At 31.3% G+C, this 21755-nt stretch overlaps 1 protein-coding gene across 1 annotated transcript; it reads left to right on the top strand.

Annotated features, from left to right (window-relative positions):
• Positions 1-17816: 17816 nt before the first annotated feature.
• LOC137816684 (protein ENHANCED DISEASE RESISTANCE 2-like) lies at positions 17817-20036 on the top strand. Its single transcript, XM_068619938.2, has 2 exons — positions 17817-17938; positions 18980-20036. Exon 2 carries the CDS (start codon positions 19023-19025, stop codon positions 19908-19910), a length of 888 nt encoding a protein of 295 aa, XP_068476039.1. The 5' UTR covers positions 17817-17938; positions 18980-19022; the 3' UTR covers positions 19911-20036.
• The last annotated feature ends 1719 nt before the right edge of the window (positions 20037-21755 follow it).

The raw sequence follows: 21755 nt of genomic DNA, 5'->3' as shown, positions 1-21755 counted from the left end.
AAACTGTCTTTGGTCTTGACTCCTGAGCAATGTGAGACTATATTAGCATACCGAAACATTATTATTAGTCAAATCTTGAAGAAAACTCAATTAAAACAATTAGTCTATTATATGAGAGATATTTATGATGAGTTAAATATAAGAAAAAACAACTACAAAACTTAATACATTAGTATAATATAACAAAGTGATTTACACCTTTGTAAAGTGTTGTTTTAACTATTTAATGAAAATTGTGAAATTAAAATATCTTATTGTTCATAAATGTGGAGAGTATTCATATAATAGATAAATATTTTTTTTTCTGTCTAAAAAACTTGTCAAGTAATAATAACTACAATATTGTAAATGAATTAATCTTTAATAGATCGGTTTATAGATATTTTATATTAACAAATTATTTAGTGATACAAACTCAACATGTTTATAGAAGTAATTTAACTTTATTAAAAAACCATACTAATAAAAAAATTCCAAGCTTTACTACTTGACAATATTAATGAGTTCATAAATAATCTCGTGACATTCTTTTCAAACACACTCAAAGGAACTATTGAACTCTTTTGATGGTTTGTTGGAGTAAATTTCAAATCCAAACATTGAAATCAATTTAAAATAAAAAAGAATAGTTGAAAAACGAAACTCGAAAAAGGATAATGCATGAAAAATAGTAACGTAGCATCAATGAAACCATATAAGGAAGAAACAATGGTGGCCTCAAGAAATAGTATGATACGTCATTGCTGTTTCTTAAATTTTCTTAGTTTGTTGGGTTCTCATTTAAGAAGGAAAGTGTGGTAATCATGCCACGTGGCAAGAGATGGGGAAAGTGTTGAAATCTAGAAAATTAAATAATCAATCAAACATTATCTCTAATAAAAAATTGTTAAACTATTTTTTTTGTTGGTAACACCTTTTGTGATTCTTATCCTATTAACACTATTTTTAAGAAACATGCATTCAAATTTGATTTAATGGTAAATAATTTTAAAAAATAAGAACTGATATTTTTTTACTTTTACTATATTATGTTTCTAATAAATTTTACTTAAAACTTTGTTTACTTTTACTTAAAAATTTATGTTTTACTTCAAAGAAATTATTCTTATACAAGAATTTCGTATTTAATAGAAGAAATTGATATCACATAAAATATTTATAATAATAGATTTTTTTTAAAAAAATTGTTTCTTTAAGGAACTCATCCAGAAATGATTCTAATAAATACATTTAAATGCATACATGTGTAGATATAAGCATTTTGATGAAAAATTAATATTTCATTCATGATTAAAAGAATATAAATATAAAAGTTTATTGATTAATTTTATTTTGAAAATTAAAATTTAGTTTGATTAATGGAGTATTGTTATGCTTAACATTTGTTTTTAAAATTTAAAGGTTATTTAAAGAAAGTCGGGCAAGTAATATTTTTTTTGAATAAGTAAATAGTAAAAAAAAATAATTTGATATAAAAAGTACAAGAAAAATATGTGTTAGAAAGAGATAACACGTAATGCTGTATATGAATAATAAAATATATATTATAGTGAACGACTAAAACTCCTTTTTTTCTATTTTCTATTAAGAGGTATTTCTTTAAAATATAGTGGAACACAAATATAGAATCTTTCTTGGGAAGGGTTCGAAATTTTAGTTTATCCTTCCACAAGATCTAACTCTCATTAGTAAATGAAAAATTAAATTTGTTTTGGGAATAGTTTGATCTAACTGTTCGAAGTGATTTTCCAGAAATGTATGAATATGTTCTTTTAAGGAAAAACATGACCATCATCTTAAACTAAAAATTAAATTAAATTCTATTATAAAAATGTATTTCTTTAACTTATTTTCTTCCTTTTAAATTTAAAATGATGCAAGAGTGGAAGATTATTTTCAATATTTTCTACACAAAAATATTCTCATTCAATAACACACATTGGCCCTGTGAAAGTTAAAAGTTTACTCCTTTCTCAAATGTAAATGGTGATACTTTGGACTTGAAGTAGCTTGTGAAAGAGTATAGAATCTTGTTGGATTGGGTAGTGGAGGGATGTTCTCTTCTTTTTGGTTGATAAATTGGTTGAGTGTTGATTTGTTTTTCTTTTTTTTATGTGATCTTGATCTGGCTATTTAGGTTGTGTTTGGATTGATGAGAGGATTTGTGAGGATTTGAGAGAGATGTGTGAGAATATGACAGGAGAGTGTGAAAAAAAATAAGTATGTTTGGATTGATGTATGTTAGAGTGAATTTATGAGAAGAATTTATTGAACTTTATGAGTGATGTGATGGTTGAGAGATATTTTTTAATTTTTTTAAAAGATTTAAAATGTAAGTTTACAAATTTATCTTTATATTTAAAAAATTTAAATAATGAAATATGAGGTATTTTTTTTGTAGATTTGAGTTAATAAAAATATTATAAATTATTTTCAGTACCATTAAATAATTATTTAAAAAACACACGTTATTTAATATTGTCAAAACATAGAAAGAATTGTAAAAATAATATTACCTAAGCATATACAAATTTACCATTATATTTATTTATACGTTTTGAAAAGTTATTTGTATTCATTGAATTAGATTGTATGTAGATACATAATTTAGAGGACATTTTATAATGAAAAATGTTATATGTAGAGTGAATTGTACAACAAAGTTATTTATAAAGAAGAGAAAATATATAGAACAAAGTGTGAAATATCATAAATATGATGAAAAAAATAATAAAAATAAAATATATTATTATATATATTATTGCATGAATGACAAAGCAAAAAACAAGAACAAAACGAGAAAATACTATCATCACACATGGCTTTTCCATCCATCTTTGTATATGAAGATGGGGAGAGAAATCATTGTTCACGCAGATCTACTTTCCTCTATTCATTGCACATCCTTAATCCTAATCATGGATACTTCCTTACATCCTTTCTCTTTAACCGTGAAACCTTTGAAATAAATAGAATCTTAAAGTGTTTGAAGGTGTTTTGGTGTATTAAGATATCATATCTCTATTTTCGTATTTAGGGTTGAAACATCTATTAAAATTTAATTAATTCGTTTATTTTTTTAGCTGATAAAAAAGCACACACACGATTGAATGGAAAAAATCAAAGTTTAGATATTTTATTGAAATTTCTAATAAGAAAATCTCATATGCATTAAATCTAACTTCTGAATAAATAAATTTTACATAAATATTTCTAAAATCTAACTTTTTTTAAAAAATCCATAAATTACAACATCAAATTTATAAAAAAAATCTTCATATAATTTTTAAAAATTCTTATTTTTAGTTAAGACTAATTTTAATTTATGAAAAAATGTTTCTTCTAAATTTCTCTCTTAAAAATATTTATGAACAAATTTGTTAAAAGAGACCCTTTGTAGAAGTTATTTTTAAAATCTAATTGTTAACTAAGCAAAACTTATTTTATTATCTTATTAAGTGTTAATTATTAAGAAGTGAATTTTAAGTTTAATTTAACCTTAAAAAGATTAGCTTATGAAATGAGATGGACATCCACTTATATATTATAAAATATCTTAATCTCTCGTCGAGTATGTTAATTCATGCGTGAGAATATATATATATATATATATATATATATATATATATATATAATCCGATAATAGATAACATGATAAGTCTAACCAACTCTCGTTAAAATAAATTCAAATAATATTTTTTCAAATGAGATTTTCTTAATGTTATTTAACAAGTAAATAATATTTTTTTGGGGGTGATTTAGGGTTAGAAGAGTGTGGAAGGAGTGGGAGAGAGATTAGGACATCCTTGGAGAGAAATTGGCATGTTACATTGGAGTGAATAAATTCTCTTAGTTGTTATTATTATGATGGTGTGATTTTCAAAGTTTTGGATCCTTATCTTTGACATTTTCCCATGGTGATTTTCACATCCCAAGATATATCACAATCTCTATTGCCTTTGAAACGTCTTTATTTATAGGGCACATGTTTTGCCTCTCTTCGCCCATGCCATTAATTGATTGGACCATCCAAATCAACTACTTTCTTACGTGTGTCTCACAAGAAAAAGGGCACACATCAACCCTTTCAAAAGGGAAGTGTTCTTTCGTCCCAATTAATTTCCAACTACCACGTATGCATAACCCTACCCAAACTACAACTCCATTTCTCATACTTGTTCTTCCAAACAATGGTGTTTTGTCATTGTGTTGTGTTCTTGTTAACCACATATTCAGCTCAAGTTTCTATTCATTCCATCTTTAATTGGGTTAGACATGGTTTCCATATAAAGAATCTACGAATGATTCTTTTTAAAATTTTGAAATCATTGTTTGATTATTTATGTGTTTAGTAAAATGAATTAAATAATCATACGAGTTTATGGTAACACAACCTAAATTTCTATGTAAATTATATATTTAATCTATAGTTATTTGGTAATGTATATAACATATTGATTAATTTTGAGTGTGAATTTAGTTAATCTATTTATATATAAAGTAATTGTTTTTTCATAAATTTTGAATTTAATTATTTTAAGTAACATTTTTTTTATAAAAACTTTAATATTAGATATCAGTATGCAACTTGATATCTCAGTTAGACTGACACAATAACAACAATCATTTGCCATGAAAAAAAAAATTATTAAACAAATATATATATACAAAAAAAAAAATATGAGGACTAGACTTAGAATAATATTTAAAAAACAGTTTTCGAATATTTTTTCGTTGACAATCATTTTAGTGTTGCTAATTATTTTTTTAAAATCTAAGCAATATTGGACATCTCTCTAAAATTTTGTTGTTAATTAAATCTAGGTATCTTTTTGTTATATTTTTTAAGAAAAAAAATTGAAAAACATAAAAAACAATTAACTGGATTAAAGCCAGTCATTGCATCTCATGACCATAGGACCTAAATAAAGGATGTATCCACATCCAAGAATTTGTTTTCATCCAAATAGATTTTTTAAATGATAGCAAGAGATTGGTTAGAAAGTGTAACACCCCTTAATTTACATATAATTATTACAATAAAAGATCTACCACTTTCTATACAAACTTGGAGTTTTTCAAAACATTCCTAATACATGATTAGGATTTATAGAAATACAAATATGTACATATCTACATATCAAAATAAAACTCTGAAACCTCTAAGGCTCTCCTGCACCTGTATGGTCATCTGCTCGTGTACATAGTACAGTCATCGCAGTTCAAACACAACAAGAAAAGCAAGGGTAAGCTAGTGAAAATATAATTTTATAATATACACAATTAAATCAAAAGAGAAAACCAAATTACATGATCAATTTCTCAAATTATTCAAATTTCTTCAAATCTCAACAATAAACAATCACATAGATCTAACATGGATCTACACATCCAGAATATTCAACAAACAACGTCTTCCGGAAGACTCATTAAGTATGCCCCTACCAGAGACTAACACTTGACCCAAAGATTACCAGCGAATCCAATAGAAAGGATCAGGGTAAGTTCAAACATCCAATACCGAGTGTCTACAGTGGGACCCGGTGTGTATGAACTCCCTCTTAGCTTCTCACCACCTAATATCTTAGTCTACATGACTTAGATCATTAGTGAAGCCAGAGGATCTCCGTTAAACATAGGCTTTTCATACTTAACGTACCATCAAACAACAACTCATACATTATCCCAAATGTATGACATCACTTTCATACAATTTACATCATCCGCATATAATACATATCATTCAATCACATAACATTTAAAAATTCATATCATTCCAGAACTTTTCCAACATCAAAAACAATATTTAACTCTCAAACTATCAAAATATAATATTTATAAAGTTTATATAATATATAAACAAACACACAATATATAAACAAATAACACCCCTGCAAGAGAAATTCAATATTGGGACCACGTCCCTTCCGCATTCAGATCTTCTATCCTAGGGTGCTATAAAAAAATTAAATTTAGCTTCCCTTACCTCAATTGCTTGCTTTCCAAACAACTTTTAGAATTTTATTCCCCACCGTTTGGATAAGCTTCAAGATTTACGGGCCTAATGCAAATTATCCAAACAGAACAAAAATTCAGTATATAATAGAATAAGTTGAAAGGATTAAACTTCTCAACTGACCCCACCAAGATTGATGACTAGATCCTAAGGAAAAACAGAGAACAAAGGATATTTAGAGTAAAAATGAACTTACTCTGTTTGAAAATCTGATCGGGTAGAAATGTTCCTTAACTCCTCTGCTACAGCGTGGTATGATCAGATTCTAAAATAGATGAAGATTGGGAGAGAAATTAAGAGAGAGGGAGAGAAGAGAATATGGAGAGAGAGAAAGAAGAAAAAAACTGTGGTGGGGAAGAAGGGGCTTCTCTGCACCTTTATTTTTTTTTTCTTTTTTTTGAACTTATAGAAAGGGAAAGTTAGGAGAAGTTATAAAATAGATTTTATGTTGGGAATTTATGATAATTTTACTATTACCATTGATGATTAATGGGTGAGTGTAAATATTCAAGTTTAAGTGAGGATTTTTTTTTAATATATTATTTATTTGAGTAAACATTTTATTTATTTTTCTTCTCTTTCAAGTATGTGGTTGTATAGGATTTATTGTCACTATTATCCTGTAAACATGAGTATTTGAATTAAGGATGAAAAAGTGAATTGAGTTGGTATTTCGAGTTCATCTCACTCTGATCCAAACATTACCAACCTAGTGAACTAGAGATGGGATGGATTAGCGACAAATTTCAGGTCAAACGGATGAGTATTCAGGTTGGAAAGAGATCAAACAGTTTCACACACAAAACCAAACCTTACTTCTAGCCATGGCAATGATGAATAAAAAATTTATTGAAAATCATGTGGAACGAATTTGAGGTTGAAACCTTGACCACAACTTAGTAGACACAATAAGGAACGTTTGGTAAAAATTTCAGATAAAAAATCCAAGGAATAAGTCCTAGAGCGAGAGGAAACTAAATTGGAAAACTTGTTTTTCGTAAAATGAAACGTCTTGCATTCTCCTCGCAATATCTTTTTTTGTGTTTTGTTTTTTAATGTGCCTCCTTAGTTGGATGCAAACAACATATGAAAGTACTTGTGTGATTTTTTTTGGAATTTTGCAATGTAATATGAGCTCCAGAAAAATTGTAGAAACTAGGGCCAAATTTCAAAAATATGGAAAGAGGATAGTCTTGGAGTGCCCAAAATTTATGAAAACTTTTCCGGAAAGGATTTTCTGCTGAAATTCTATGTAAGATTCTCGACGGAATTTAGCATAAGGTGCGACAAATTTCAGGTCAAACAGATGAGTATTCAATCGGGAAAAAGATCAAACAGTTTCATACACAGAAGCGAACCTTCCTTTCGACCATGACAATGATGAATAAAAAATTTATTGCAAATCTTGTGGAACGAATTTGAGGCCGAAACCTTGACCACAACTCAACAGACACAATAAGGAACGTCTAGTGAAAATTTCAGATAAAAAATTCAAGGAATAAGTCTCAGACCGAGAGGAAACAAAATTGGAAAACTTGTTTTTCCGAAAATGAAACGTCCTGGCTTCTCCTCGTCATATCTTTTTTTGTGTTTTGTTTTTGGACGTGCCTCCTTAGCGGCGTAGGATTATTGGATGTATCAGAATAAACCCATATTTGTGTGTTAATGGAGAAAATTATATTTAAAAGTTCATTGGTCTCGACTCTTAAGCGATGTAGGCCTATTGGATGTATTGGAACAAACCCACATTTGTGTGGTAATGGAGGAAATTATATTTAAATTGTCATTGGCCTCGACTCCTAAGCGATGTGAGACAACTAAATGTATTGGAATAAACCCACATTTGTGTGTTAATGGAGTAAATTATATTTAAATTGTACTTGACTTTGACTCCGAACTGATGAGATACTATTGAATGTGTTGGAAAAACCCAACATTTGTGTGTTAATGGAGGAAATTATATTTAAATTATCCTTTGCCTCTACTCCAAAGCGATGTGGGACTATTCAATGTATTGGAACAACCTCGCATCCTTGTGTTAATCGAGGATATTATATTAAAATTGTCCCTAGCCTCTACTCCTAAGCGATGTGGGACTATTGGATATATTGGAACAACCCCACAAGAGTGTGTTAATGGAGGAAATTATATTTAAATTGTCCCTGACCTCTACTCCTAAGCGATGTGTGACTATTGGATGTATTGGAACAACTCCACAATAGTGTGTTAATGGAGGAAATTATATTTAAAGTGTCATTAGCCTCTACTCGTAAGCGATGTGAGACTATTGAATATATTGGAACAACCCCACATTTGTGTGTTAATGGAAAATTATATTTAAATTGTCTTTGGCCTCTACAACCCCTGGCAGGTAGCAGTTTGTAGGTTGCAAGTAGCAGGTAACAAGTAACAGGTTGCAGGTAGGTAGAAGGTTGCATGTAAGAGGTTACATGTAGCAGGTAGCAGGTTGCAGGTAGGAGGTTACATGTAGCAGGTAGCATGTTGCAGGTTGCAGGTAGTAGGTTGCACGTAGCAAGTAGCGGATAACAGGTAGCAGGTTGCAGGTAGCATGTTGCAGGTTACAAGTATCAGGTTGAAGGTTGCTAGTTGCATGTTGCAGGTAGCAGATAGCAGTTTGCAGGTTGCAGGTAACAAATAGGTAGAAGGTTGTTGTAGTAGGTTGCAGGTAGCGGGTAACATGTAGCAGGTAACAAGTAACGGGTAGTAGGTAACAGGTAACTAGTAGCAGGTTGTAGGTAGCAGGTAGCAGGTAACAAGTAGTAGGTTGCAGGTAGCAGGTAGCGGGTAGCAGGTTGCAGGTAGCAAGTAGCAAGTTGCAGGTAGAAGGTTATATGTAGCAAGTAACAGGTTGCAGGTAGTAGGTTGCACGTAGCAAGTAGCAAGTAACAAGTAACAATTAGTAGGTTGAAGGTTACAGGTTGCAGGTAGTAGGTTGCAGGTATCAGGTTGAAGGTTGCAAGTTGCAGGTAGCAGTTTGCAGATAACAAATAACAGGTTACAGGTAGTAGATAACAGGTAGGAGGTTGCAGGTTGTAAGTAGTAGGTTGCACGTAACAAGTAATGGGTAACAAGTAGCAGGTAACTAGTAGCAGGTAACAGGTAACAAGTAGCAGGTAACAAGTTGCAAGTAGCAGGTAGCCGGTTGCAGGTAGCAAGTAGCAGGTTGCAGGTAACAAGTAGTAGGTTGCAGGTAGCATGTTGTAGGTAGTAAGTAGTAGGTTGTAGGTAGCAGGTAGGTAGAAGGTAGCAAGTAGCAGGTAGGTAGAAGGTAGCAAGTATTAGGTAGGAGGTTACAAGTAACAGGTTGCACGTTGCACGTTGCACGTTGCACGTAGCAGGTAGCAGGTAATAGTTAGTAGGATGCATGTTACAGGTTGTAGGTTGCAGGTAGCAGGTTGCAGGTATCAGGTTGAAGGTTGTAGGTTGCAAGTATCAGGTTGAAGGTTGCAGGTAGCAGGTAGCAGTTTGCAGTTTGCAGGTAATAGATAGCAGGTTGCATGTAGGTAGAAGGTTGCAGATAGTAAATAACATGTAGGAGGTTGTAGGTAGCAGGTTGCAGGTAGTAAGTTGCACGTAGCAGGTAGCAGGTAGCGGGTAACTGGTAGCAGGTAACAAGTAGCGGGTAGCAGGTAGCAGGTAGCAAGTAGCAGGTAGCAGGTTTCAGATAGCAAGTAGCAAGTAGTAGGTTGCAGGTAGAAGGTTGTAGGTAATAGGTTGTAGGTAGCAAGTATCAGGTTGTAGGTAGCAAGTATCAAGTTGTAGGTAACAAGTATTAGGTTGCACGTAGTAGGTTCCAGGTAGCAGGTTGCAGGTAGCAAGTAACAAGTTGTAGGTAGTATGTAGCAGGTTGAAGGTAGCAGATTGAAGGTAGCAGGTAGCAGGTAACAGGTAAGTAGAAAGTTGTAGGTAGCAGGTAACAGGTAGGTATAAGGTTGCAGGTAGCAACTAACAGGTAGCAGGTAGCAGGTAGAAAGTAGCAGGTAGAAAGTAGCATGTTACAGGTAGCAAATTGCAGGTAGCAGGTTGCAGGTAGCAGGTTGAAGGTAGCAGGTAGCAGTTTGCAGGTTATAGGTAGTAGTTTGCAAGTAGCAGGTTGCACGTAGCAGGTTGGAAGTAACCTACGTAGAAGGTAGTTGGTAGCAGGTAAAAGGTAACAAGTAGCAGGTAGCAGATATCAAGTAGCAGGTTGCAAGTAGGTAGGAGGTTGCAGTAGGAGGTTACATGTAGCAGGTAGCAGGTTGCAGGTAACAAGTAGGTAGAAAGTTACAGGTAGCAGGTAACATCTAGGTATAAGGTTGCAGGTAGTAGGTAGCATGTAGTAGGTTGCAGGTAGCAGGTTGAAGGTTGCATGTAGTAGGTTTAAGATTGCAAGGTAGCAGTTTGCAGGTTGCAGGTAGTAGTTTGCAGGTAGCAGGTTGCAAGTTACACGTAGTAGGTTGGATGTAGCACGTAGCAGGTAGCAGGTAGCAAGTAAAAAGTAGCAGGTAGTAGATATCAAGTAACATGTTGCAGGTAGGTAGGTAGAAGGTTGCAGGTAGGAGCTTACATGTAGCAGGTAGTAGGTTGCACGTAGCAGGTAGCAGGTAACAGGTAGTAAGTTACAGGTTATATGTTGTAGGTAGCATGTTGCAGGTTGGAGGTTGCAGATAGTAGTTAGTAGGTTATAGGTTGTAGGTAGCAGGTTGCACGTTGGAGGTTGCGGGTAGCAGGTTGCAGATTTCAAGTAACATGTAACATTAAGCTACATAATAAAAATAATTTTTTATTCAATTATAAATTATATATAATAAATTTATTAATTTTTAATAATTATCTTAAAATTTATGCTACTAAGTTATAATTAAATGATAATAAAAACTATGTGTATTTGTTTAACGTTTTATTATTATTTTTATTTCATTTCATTTTAATTATTATAATTTTATTATTTATTTTCTTGTTTTCTTTGTATTCACTTGCCTATTTCTATTGGTTTGTTTGCATTATCCCCCTCTCCTCTCTTTTCTTAATTCCCTCTTTCTTCTTTTTTTATATTATGATATTATATTGAAAAAACTAATACATTTTTATTATTATTTTATCAACATATATTATTATTATTATTATTATTATTATTATTATATAAACAAATTAGCTTATCATACCCAACAAATTTTGTATAAAGTGACCTTCATTTTTTTAATAAATTTAGTCAATTAGTTTGTAACTTCTTGTTAGTTTTCTGATCTATATCCATCCTTAATGGTCAATAAATAAATAGATTAAAATTTATTAGTTTCAAAATTTAAAAACTAAATTTACACTATTAAAAAAATCATAATAATACAAATTAAGATGGACAATTATTTTATAAATGAGGTTAGGAAATTCTAATGTAAACATATATATTATTTTTTCATAATTATATTAAAAAACTCCCCCTTGCCTAAAAAATGTCCAATAGCATGCTTGTTACATGAATATGATTTTCCTACTTAGTTTGATCACAAAGAAGTTAATAGTTATACCATTTTTAATGTAAAAGTCTTAATAAATTTTTTAAATTTAATATCCAAATCTTATATATATATATATATATATATATAAAGTTGTCATTAAAACATATTTATATGATATTGTTAAAATCTTAAAATTAGCATGGGATCTTATAAAAGACTTGTCTTAAACATTATAAGATTGAGATAATATTGATTAGTTGCTACATCTATATGTTATTTATTTTATAGTGGTTAATTGTTCCTTATATATATATATAATTTTATAACATTTTTTAATGATATAATATTGATCAGCATTTTCTTGTTGCCAAAAAGAGTGAAAGATTATATTTAAAAAGACTTTTGTATTGGTATTTCTGTTCAAATGTGTACCAATATTGGTAAAAATTTAAGAGAAATAAGATTGAAAGAACAATGACTTGTCACTATTTTACTATTACATATTATTTTTGTTTTTATTTTTAATTATAAATATGTTATTTTGTTTATATTTATTTTCTGTTTTAAATATTTGTATAGGAATTACGATTTTTTTTATTTCCTATAACAGATTTCAAAATAAAATAATAAAATGAAATTAAAAAAAAATGTGTTTATTTCCCAGGTAAAGATTAAAATAAAATAAAACTAAAGTGATAATTTTTGTAATTAATAAAAGCACTGTCTAAACACAAAATCTTAGCGAAAAGTACTTTTTAGTTTATCTAAAAATATTTGAAAATATAATTATACAAAACCTTAGATAAATAAACCTTCATAAAAAAAGACGTAATTATTATGATTTAACTCTTTTATTTTACAAATTTGACCATTAATTTTTTAAATTTTACATGTATTTTTACTTTTTGTACTTTTTGAACACAGTGAGGAAGTGAGAGCATGTTCCGGCAAGAGAGAGAGTGAGAGTGGCGAGAGAAACCAGAAAATGGAAAAGAAAAGGGTTGGATCCGTATTCCAGTAAAACGACGTCGTGCTGCTCCGCATCTAAATCTTCTCTTCTTCCCTGCAATGACGGAATCTGAATCTCAAGGTCATTCATGGATCTCCTATGCAGTATCTTTGTTCGTCGTTCTTCTAATAGCGCTTCACGTCTTCGCTTTGGTAACCCTAACCATTTATCTCTTCTTCTTCTTCACCTCATCAAAACCTAACCTAATCACTTATATCTCTATTTTCCAGGTCTATTGGATTTATAGATTGGTCACCGACAATAGGTCGCAACAGCAGCAACAACAAGAACAGCAGCAAGTGAGAAGAAAAGCTCACTGACTGAATTAAAAAGCAAGTTCTAATTTAGTTTCGTTTTCTACAAACAATTGTTGTGTGGAATTGTGTGCATTAGAGGATAGGAATTTGTTGTTGTTTTTGTATAAGAGTGATGAATGAGGTTTCGATTTATTCTTAAATTTTGAGTTTTAGTGATATAGTCAATGCTGCTTGCTTTCACAAGCTAGAGTGTGAGCTGTTGTGCCAAAACTGAATAATCTCCGAGGAGTAGAGTCTAGCTGCAATTTAGTTCATCTTATGTTATTTGTATTGTGTGGTTTGGGCTTTTGGATAAAGTTTTTCATAGATACTTCCAGAACAAAATAAAAACAGAAGATCAAAGAAGTTATTCCATAAGTTAATATACACTTTTATGTCAACTGATTTGTAAAAGTTCTCTTGTATTAGTTTCTCTACAACATGACTTCTTTTAATCTATACCAGCTCTCTTATTCATAGAAGTATTTATGGAGTTGTTTATTCAAACATGCATTATGTTTATTTCAGTGATTCAATTATATCCAAATCAACACTTATAACTTATAAGAGAAGAAAAGAAGAAACAAATAACATAAGTTTTCTTGTAAGCTTATTTATATAAAAAAAAAGTTATTGGAGAAAATGGTATAAGAGAGTTTTTATCAATTCGCTTATGCATAAATTAATTTTAATTTATGGAGAAAATTGTTTCATTTGCTCTCTTCTAATGTATTTATGTGTATAGCATACATAGATGTGAAAGGTGTTACAAATTAAGACTTTGAAGTTGGGGGCTAGGGAAAGGGGCAGGATCTTGGTGTTTAAGGGAGTTGTATCATTTTGTCAACTAAGTAACAAGGTTGTGTTAGACCAGGGAGAATGAGGTGTTTATGAACAGTTGAGCACTTGTGTTGGTTGGTATTTAAGGTGGATTAAAGATGTTTCCTTGGAGACTTTATCTAAACCGTTTGTTGTTATTTTAGTCTGCCTTAACCAAAGGTATTAGATTAAATTTTAGGGAGTCTGTTGGAGCCCTGCTTCATAACCAGAGCGAAACCAGTATCTTGGGATTTAGCTTAGGACTAGAGAAATGCTGGCAACAATCTTTAATGCACGCATTGTAATACACTCTTCACTGTTGATTAAAGTTTATTGAGACAGTTGTAACTAGGTGAGTCTCACTATATAACAATGAATTTGTTAGAAAAAAATGGTGTTATAGAGTGTACTTAGTAATACTGATATGTGAGTCCCGGCATTTCTCTTTCTCACAATAAAATGATCTTCCGATAATTTCGTCTTTCTTATCTTGTCAATGTTGACTTTTTAAGGCCTTGGCTGTAGCTTTTGGAAATATGCATGTGTAAACTAGTTAATTCAGATATTCACACAAGCAAAAATCTGAAACACTAACAAGTTTGTGAGAATGTTTCAGAAATAGAAAAATTGTCTGGTTTATAGTTTTGTATCATACCTGTTACTGCCTGATGAGAATGGGAAATATGAATACTGTTCACCTGATTTCTGAACTCGGGTCTCTCATGTTTACACTGCATTTATTTTAGGTTTATGTGCTGTTCATTGAATTTCCAAACCTTCATTCAATAAGGTTTGGAACAAAAAAAGCTAATACTGGTTCTGTAATGTAATGCAAGTATCATAAAATAAGTGAATGGTAAGGGTATGTCTTATGTAATTTAATTTTTGTAACTTCTATAATAACAATCACTTGCAGTTTTGGTGTTGGTAATTTTACTTTTCTAGATGTGCACAAAAGATTAAGCTGTGTGCTATTTTATATTTCAATTTATGGAATTGGCTTAACCAGTTAACCTATATGTAGCTGCCTGACGTGTAATGTAAAGTTGAAAGTGATGGGAAAAGAAACAAAAGCACATGGACGAAATTTTTTTCACTGTGGTTCTTGATGGTGTGTTTTGTTTTAAGTTTTCTTTTTCCTCCCAAAAGTGTGGTTTAAATGACTCTAAATTTGACCTATGTGGTTGGTTGGTACGACTATAGTCTCTTGTGCTTAGTAATTTTGATCTTAACGATTGGGGAACTTTTGATGTTCAAACCCACGTAGAAACACTTGTAGAATGGTGTAACTCTACCAAAATCTTGTAATCTAATTGAAAGAAAGTTAGTGCTTGGTCGCCACACTAAAAATGTGGTATTGATATTATCGCTGCAAATCAAATTGAGTTTAATTTGGATATACTCTCAGTGTACAATTACACAATAAATTAGAAGTCATTATAGTAAATTATTCTCCCAGTTCAGCCATGCCACTTATTGCAATTGAATCCAACAGCCCAGGTAGCGATGAAATTTGGGCCCTGGTACTGGAAATGTGATTCACCTTTCTGAAAGTTTGGTGTTGGCTGATATGGTTTAGGCTTTTGCTTCCTGCACTCCCTCAATTTCTGCCTGCACCCCTATAATTTCTAAAATACCATTTTTGTCTGGGAGTTTTATTTGAAAGGCATGAGTCCATGGAAGACTTATTGGTGATGGTGGCTGAAGGTCGATGGTGGAGGAAGGGGATAGTTTCGACAATGTGTAGTGGAGTTGTTTAGAAGCAAGGGTAGGTGGTTTCCGAGATGGAAGACTTGTTTTTTCTTTAGTTATGTTGGTTGAAGTGGTGGCAACAACGTTTCTGGATTTCGTAGTTTGAAAAAAGGCTTCCAGAGCAATTATTCTGGAACGTGTTTGTGGAAACAGAGTTTCTAGAATTGTGAGGGGACATTTTGGATAACATAATTTGAAATAGTTTGGGGGTGTTTGACATTGTATTCTAGAACCATTTATTTAGAAAACTACGAAGTGCGATTTGGATTTGGAAACTTGTTTCTAGAAGTTATACAGAAGAGTTCTAGAAAGAGAAGTTAAGTAGATTTCCTGAACCGTCAATCCTAAAGCTTATGGCAATGTGTTATGGAAAGTGAATTTTGGAATATGAAATTTGTTTTCCAGAAAGTGCATTTTTAAACAGTAACTATGAATTATGGAAAATTTTGTTATAACCAAATGGAAAATTTTGTTATAAAAATTATAATAAAGTGAATTTTGTTACAAAAAATTATAACCAAACATAATATTGGAGACAAATATAAAGAAAAATTTGACTAAGGAATCCACATGAGTTCTAAAAGACTTATTTTATCAAGAGAATTATGCTAATAAGAAATAAATTCTTAGAGCAAAAGATAACCATAAGGTGGTTTATTAACATTGGAGGGTGTGACGCTAAGTGGTGAGAAAAGATCACTTATTCAATTTGATAACCTTAGTAAATACATGTCATTATCATTTGGGAGGGTCTACCTTAACATCAATGATAGAGTGTATTCTCGCCAGTCATCCAACTTAAATAAAGTAAGTTCATTAAGTTTTGAGAGTTTCAATAGTAGCAAACTTAAGATATAACAAGTTTAGAAAACAAGCGAATTTGCAAATAATGCAAGGAAAGAAGAAGATATATTGTGATTAAATCTTTTACGTATGAACAATATGAGTCTTTGTTTGTGACTTGAGAAGTAGTGAAAGACTCACTTCAAAAATAACATTTTTTAAAGTCAAATGGAGGATCGCCAACTATGTTTACACACATTGGATAAATGCCTTTGAGGACGATGGATAAATGCCTTTGAGGACGGTGGACAAATGACACTACCATGGATGGAGATCATTTCGTTGGCCACCTCACCTTCCACACCATGTTGATAGATGATCTAGGAGCACAATCTAAGAATTTTGGTTGTCTTATTTGGTGGACTCAGCTGACACCACCATACTACTAGTATGTGGCACTTGCATAGAGAACATTGACTTGAACCTGTAGAAAGGTTGAAAAGGAGATCCAAAGAAGGATCTTAAAGACGACGCAAAGATATTGATTAAGATCTTAGATCTTAAATGATGATTGATTGTTTTTTAGAAGCCTCTGAGAGAAATCTTAGATTCTTCACATGAATCTTGTTGAAAAACTCATTTGCATTTTTTTTAAGTCTAAGTATGCACTATGTATAAATGAATGATATTTTTATTTTTTTTACTTTAAGTAGATATAAGATCCACAAATTTTTAAGTAGATATAAATTTCACAAATTTTGTATGTAATCAAATGTGTCTCTTTTGAAATACTTTGATATTAACTCAACAAAATAAATGCCAAAGGAATCACTACAATGACTTAGGAATGTTTAAGAAACTTTATTTTGTAATTGTTATATAAAAAACAAAAGGTGAAATATATTCTAGGAACTTTATTTTGTAATTTTTTTTATTAGGATATGTGATTGTAATAAACCCCTATCTACTAACTTAATCAAGTTTCCAATTTCATCATATATTCAAATCTATTAATTTTCAAACTACCCTAGAGCGTCTTCTTCGTTTACAATTTATCAACAAATCTCATGTTTGTTTTCGATTTATCAACTTGTTTCCTTAAATCTTCAATTTCCATTTCCAACTTTTCATAATAATTTTCCAGATCTTTCTCACATGATTGAAAGTAGTCATATATAATCGATTTACAATTGTAAAACAGAATACTAAGATTAGTATCTATTCCACTACATTTTATTTCAATAGATCTTCCACAGTGATAATATTTTGTTAAAATCTAATCCTTACAACACTAGAAAATTATACTCTTCTTAATTGGGACATTTTATCAAACACTTTTCTTACCCAAAAATAAAAATAGCTACATTAAGAAATCATCCAAAACAATAGATACACCACAAAAACTACCATCAGAACAACCAAACAAAATAAAGAAAGAAAGAAGAGAAGCGAAGGAAATAGCAAATTCCTTAAAACCCACGGCCCCAAAAAGTTTCCTAAAATTCATGGAAGCGCAATTTTTTTCCTGCAACTCCAAATCAGCAACAATGGATGATGATGATGAAATCAATAAAAAAACAAGGTTTACATACATGGCTACACCACCGAAAGAAACCACAACCACTACCTTCCAACGCTGATTCATTTTTGGCTTCAAATTGAAGAAACCAATCTCAAAAACCAACACCCAAAGCCACTGCTTAGAGATGAAATTAAGCAATTTTTCATCTCTTTAAGCTTCAAGGAGGTCTTCTCGTGAAAGAATTTCATTAACAGCAATGTTTTATGCACATGCTTCATCAAGGTTAGATGTTTAACATTATTAATTATGCAGCTAATTTACAACTTTTAAGAAGTTGTTTTTGTTGGCATCTCTCCCATGCATTGATGATGAAAAATAATGCTATGATATGGTTGGTAGATAAACACATTTGTTGAAGAAAATGATTAAGAATATCTGACATTATACCATGAACACAGTTCAAAAATAATACACACAATCCTTTTCCAACTCATTCGACAATTAGTATAATGTTTCAAATCAAAAATATAGTTGTCAAACCCAATAGTTTCATTATTGTGTTAAAAAGTTTTATTCTCGAGTTTACAAAACAAGTTGAACCTTTATTTGATGGCTTGAATTATTGAACTTTGAAACAGAAACAAACACATCTTTAAATAGCATATGCTTTTTTATTTATGCATCGTGCACTGTTATTACTTATTAGCTGGCCAAGTCAAATTAAAGCCTTTTTCTAATTATTCTCTTTTACTAAATTATTGCTTTGTTTTCTTCATCTCCATTTCTTTCTTCAAAATTTTAACATCTAACCTTTTTAAAACAAAAATACAATTTTGATTCAGTAAATTTTTTTTAATATGTTTTTTATTTTAATTAATTATTGTTTTGATATTAGTTTAAATAAATATGATAGATCTAAGATTCATATAAAAATAGTTTAAAATTATATACTTTATAAAATGCAAAAACTAAATTATAGAAAAAGAATCAAAATTAAAATTTAATTAATCACTTACCATTTTAAGAAATCATTCAGTTCTTATAATCATACATTTTTTTTTCTTTATATACATTTTTAATTTGTACACATACTGTTTTAATTATATTTAGCCTCTAATTGTATTATTTTAATACTTTTAGCTTTTACCGTATAGGACTTTAAAAATTTAAAAATATGTAAAGAAAATATATTTAAATATAAAAACTAAGAGATAAAACTTGATTAATTATAAAGATTAAATAAATATTTTTATATTTTATTTCTAGGTCCTCCTTCAATTTATCCTTGCTAACACACCCCTCTTCTCTCCACCATAAATGCAGTTGAGTTCAACTTCTACAGTGTGTGCAATAAAATCCTCCACCAATGCCGCCGCCGAACCTTCACCGGAGATCCGCTTCTGCCCCTGGAATTCCGGATTGGATCTCTGACTCGGTCAACGGCGGCTCCCTCCGCCATGTCGACCTCAACAACGGAACCAATGGCTGGTCGTCGCCACCGGGGAACGTATTCTCCCTCCGCTCCTCCAACTACCTCAAGAACCGCCAAAAGGCCCCCGCCGGAAACTACCTCCTCTCGCCGGCCGGCATGGATTGGCTCAAATCCTCCACGAAGCTCGAGCACGTGCTCTCACGCTCGGACAATCGCGTAATGCAGGCACTCCGGAGGTCGCAGCAAACCCTAGGCCACTTTCTGAAGAGCTTCATCTTCGCCGTGAACCTCCAGATCCCCGGCGGGAAGGACCACCACAGCGCGGTGTTCTACTTCGCAACGGACGATCCGGAATCGCTCCGAACCAGTTCGCTGCTGTACCGGTTCGTGCACGGCGACGACACGTTCCGGAACCAGCGGTTCAAGCTGGTGAACCGGATCGTGAAGGGACCGTGGATCGTGAAGAAAGCCGTGGGGAACCACAGCGCATGTTTGTTAGGGAAAGCGTTAAATTGCACATACCACAGAGGAAACAATTACCTCGAAATCGACGTCGATATAGGAAGCAGCGCGATTGCCAATGCGATTCTGCACCTCACCTTGGGACATGTTACGGCAGTTACAATCGACATGGGATTCCTGGTGGAGGCACAAACGGAGGATGAGTTGCCGGAGCAGCTGATCGGCGGTGTGAGGGTTTGCCAGATGGAGATGGCGTCGGCCACCGTGGTGGAGGCGTTGCACGTAGCGCACGTGCCGCGGATTGGGTCGGCCAAAGTGAGTCACCATAAGTCTGCGGATGATCTTAGTTTGGCTGATTAGACTGTGTGAATACTGTTTTAGTGACAAAAGATTATGAGTTTTTTCAAGTTTTAATTGTTATCCTATGGATTTTAATTTCTCATTTTTTTATATATTGAAAATAATGCCAATATTATTTATTACTAATTGTGCTTACTGAAGCTTAATTTTATTCTAAAGAGCATGTCTAGACAAGGTTAATTTTAATTATTTTTTATTTTATTTTAATAAAAAATGTTAATAATTTCACACAAATAGGTTTTTTTTTATGTTGAAAAAAAAGAGATATTACTATATTTATCCTACCCTTTTATATTAGTTGTTGCACTGTTGACAATAATAACTCGCATATATTGGACATTCCTTTCTTCTCCAGTTTGAACTCCACAATTTTTGTTAAAAAAACAAAATTAAGTAATAATTAATTTTTATATAATATAACAGGATGGATCGAGTGTGTCACGTCACTTGATTCACGACCAATCAATCACGTTAATTTTTTTTTAATAATAAGTGATAAGTAAGAAAATACTTTATAAATTCGGATCACATCCTATCCCGTCAAATCTGGATAACATTATCAGAAATCAACTAATAATAATTTATTAAAAATATATTTCACATATATCTTCTTATAAATTCGAGTGACATATACAGAAACATAAAGACATATATCTTCTTACAAATTCGAGTGACATATACAGAAACATAAGGAATAAAAGGTTAAAAAGTCTGAAGGAGTGAGAGAACTCAAGTATACGGAAACATGACCGAAGACACGAATATTAGAAGAATGATTGACACCAACAACAATTATTACGCTCAATCTCATGTACTATCTAAGTGCATTTTATCTATACAAGTAGATATAAAAATCTAATTATTAATTTTTAATAGATTTTTTTTAACTATTTTTTATCCACAAAACTTTTAACATAAGAAAACCGATATGAACTCATATCTATTGATACCAACCACCACACCCATGCACAATTTTATTACTCATGGATGCCAACCTGGGTAAGCTGGATTTGAGTTATAAAATAATGGTGGAAGATAGGTGCATGAATTGATATCATTTGGTGTGTAGGGAAGATGCAAGAGGACATAGAATTTGAAGATCTACAATGATTGGTTGTAATTTTTAAATATGAAATCAACCCTTATGATAATGGCCCTACTTCACCAAATTCTTCTCATAAGTATAAAGTCAATCTATATAGTTTAATATTTTTTTTTAAAATATTTTACATTTTTCAATTTGGACTGACGTGAATAATGAAACTCACGTAATTTAACTAAAGTGTTTGATTTCCAACTTTTTGGAATGTAGAAAACTTAAATGAGAGGTTATTCTTTATCTCTCCAACACCTCAACAAAGATATTAGTGCAAGTGTTCAATGGAAGAATGCTACTTGATATAATAATAATAAAATGTTAATTCAAGTTTATTTTAAAAGGGTCTTATATGTTATTATGTTTATAAATTGGGTGAATGATAGTAAACAAGTATTTTCTAAAAACTTTTTTAATGATTTAAATAATAATATTTAAGAGATGATAACATTCACCCATGAAATCAATAACATCACAAAAGTGCATATGCACATCATTAAAACTAACATATGTAATAGGTCTTCATAATCAATAATTTCTTCTTTTATATTAAGACCAATGTTTTCTAGTAGATATGATTTTAACATTCCTGATCACAACACAAACATAAAAGAGAAAAATAAAGATATAATGATAATTAATAAGTTCTCATTACATTCATTAGTAAAAATAAATATTGTAAGGAAAAAAAATCAAATATTAACAAAGAACAAATACATCATGCATTACGAGAAAAAAAATGTATGTTG

This window comes from Phaseolus vulgaris, chromosome 1 (assembly GCF_051622355.1).
Source record: "Phaseolus vulgaris cultivar YP4 chromosome 1, ASM5162235v1, whole genome shotgun sequence".
Lineage (NCBI taxonomy): Eukaryota > Viridiplantae > Streptophyta > Magnoliopsida > Fabales > Fabaceae > Phaseolus > Phaseolus vulgaris.
This window is presented reverse-complemented; position numbering and strand designations above follow the sequence as displayed.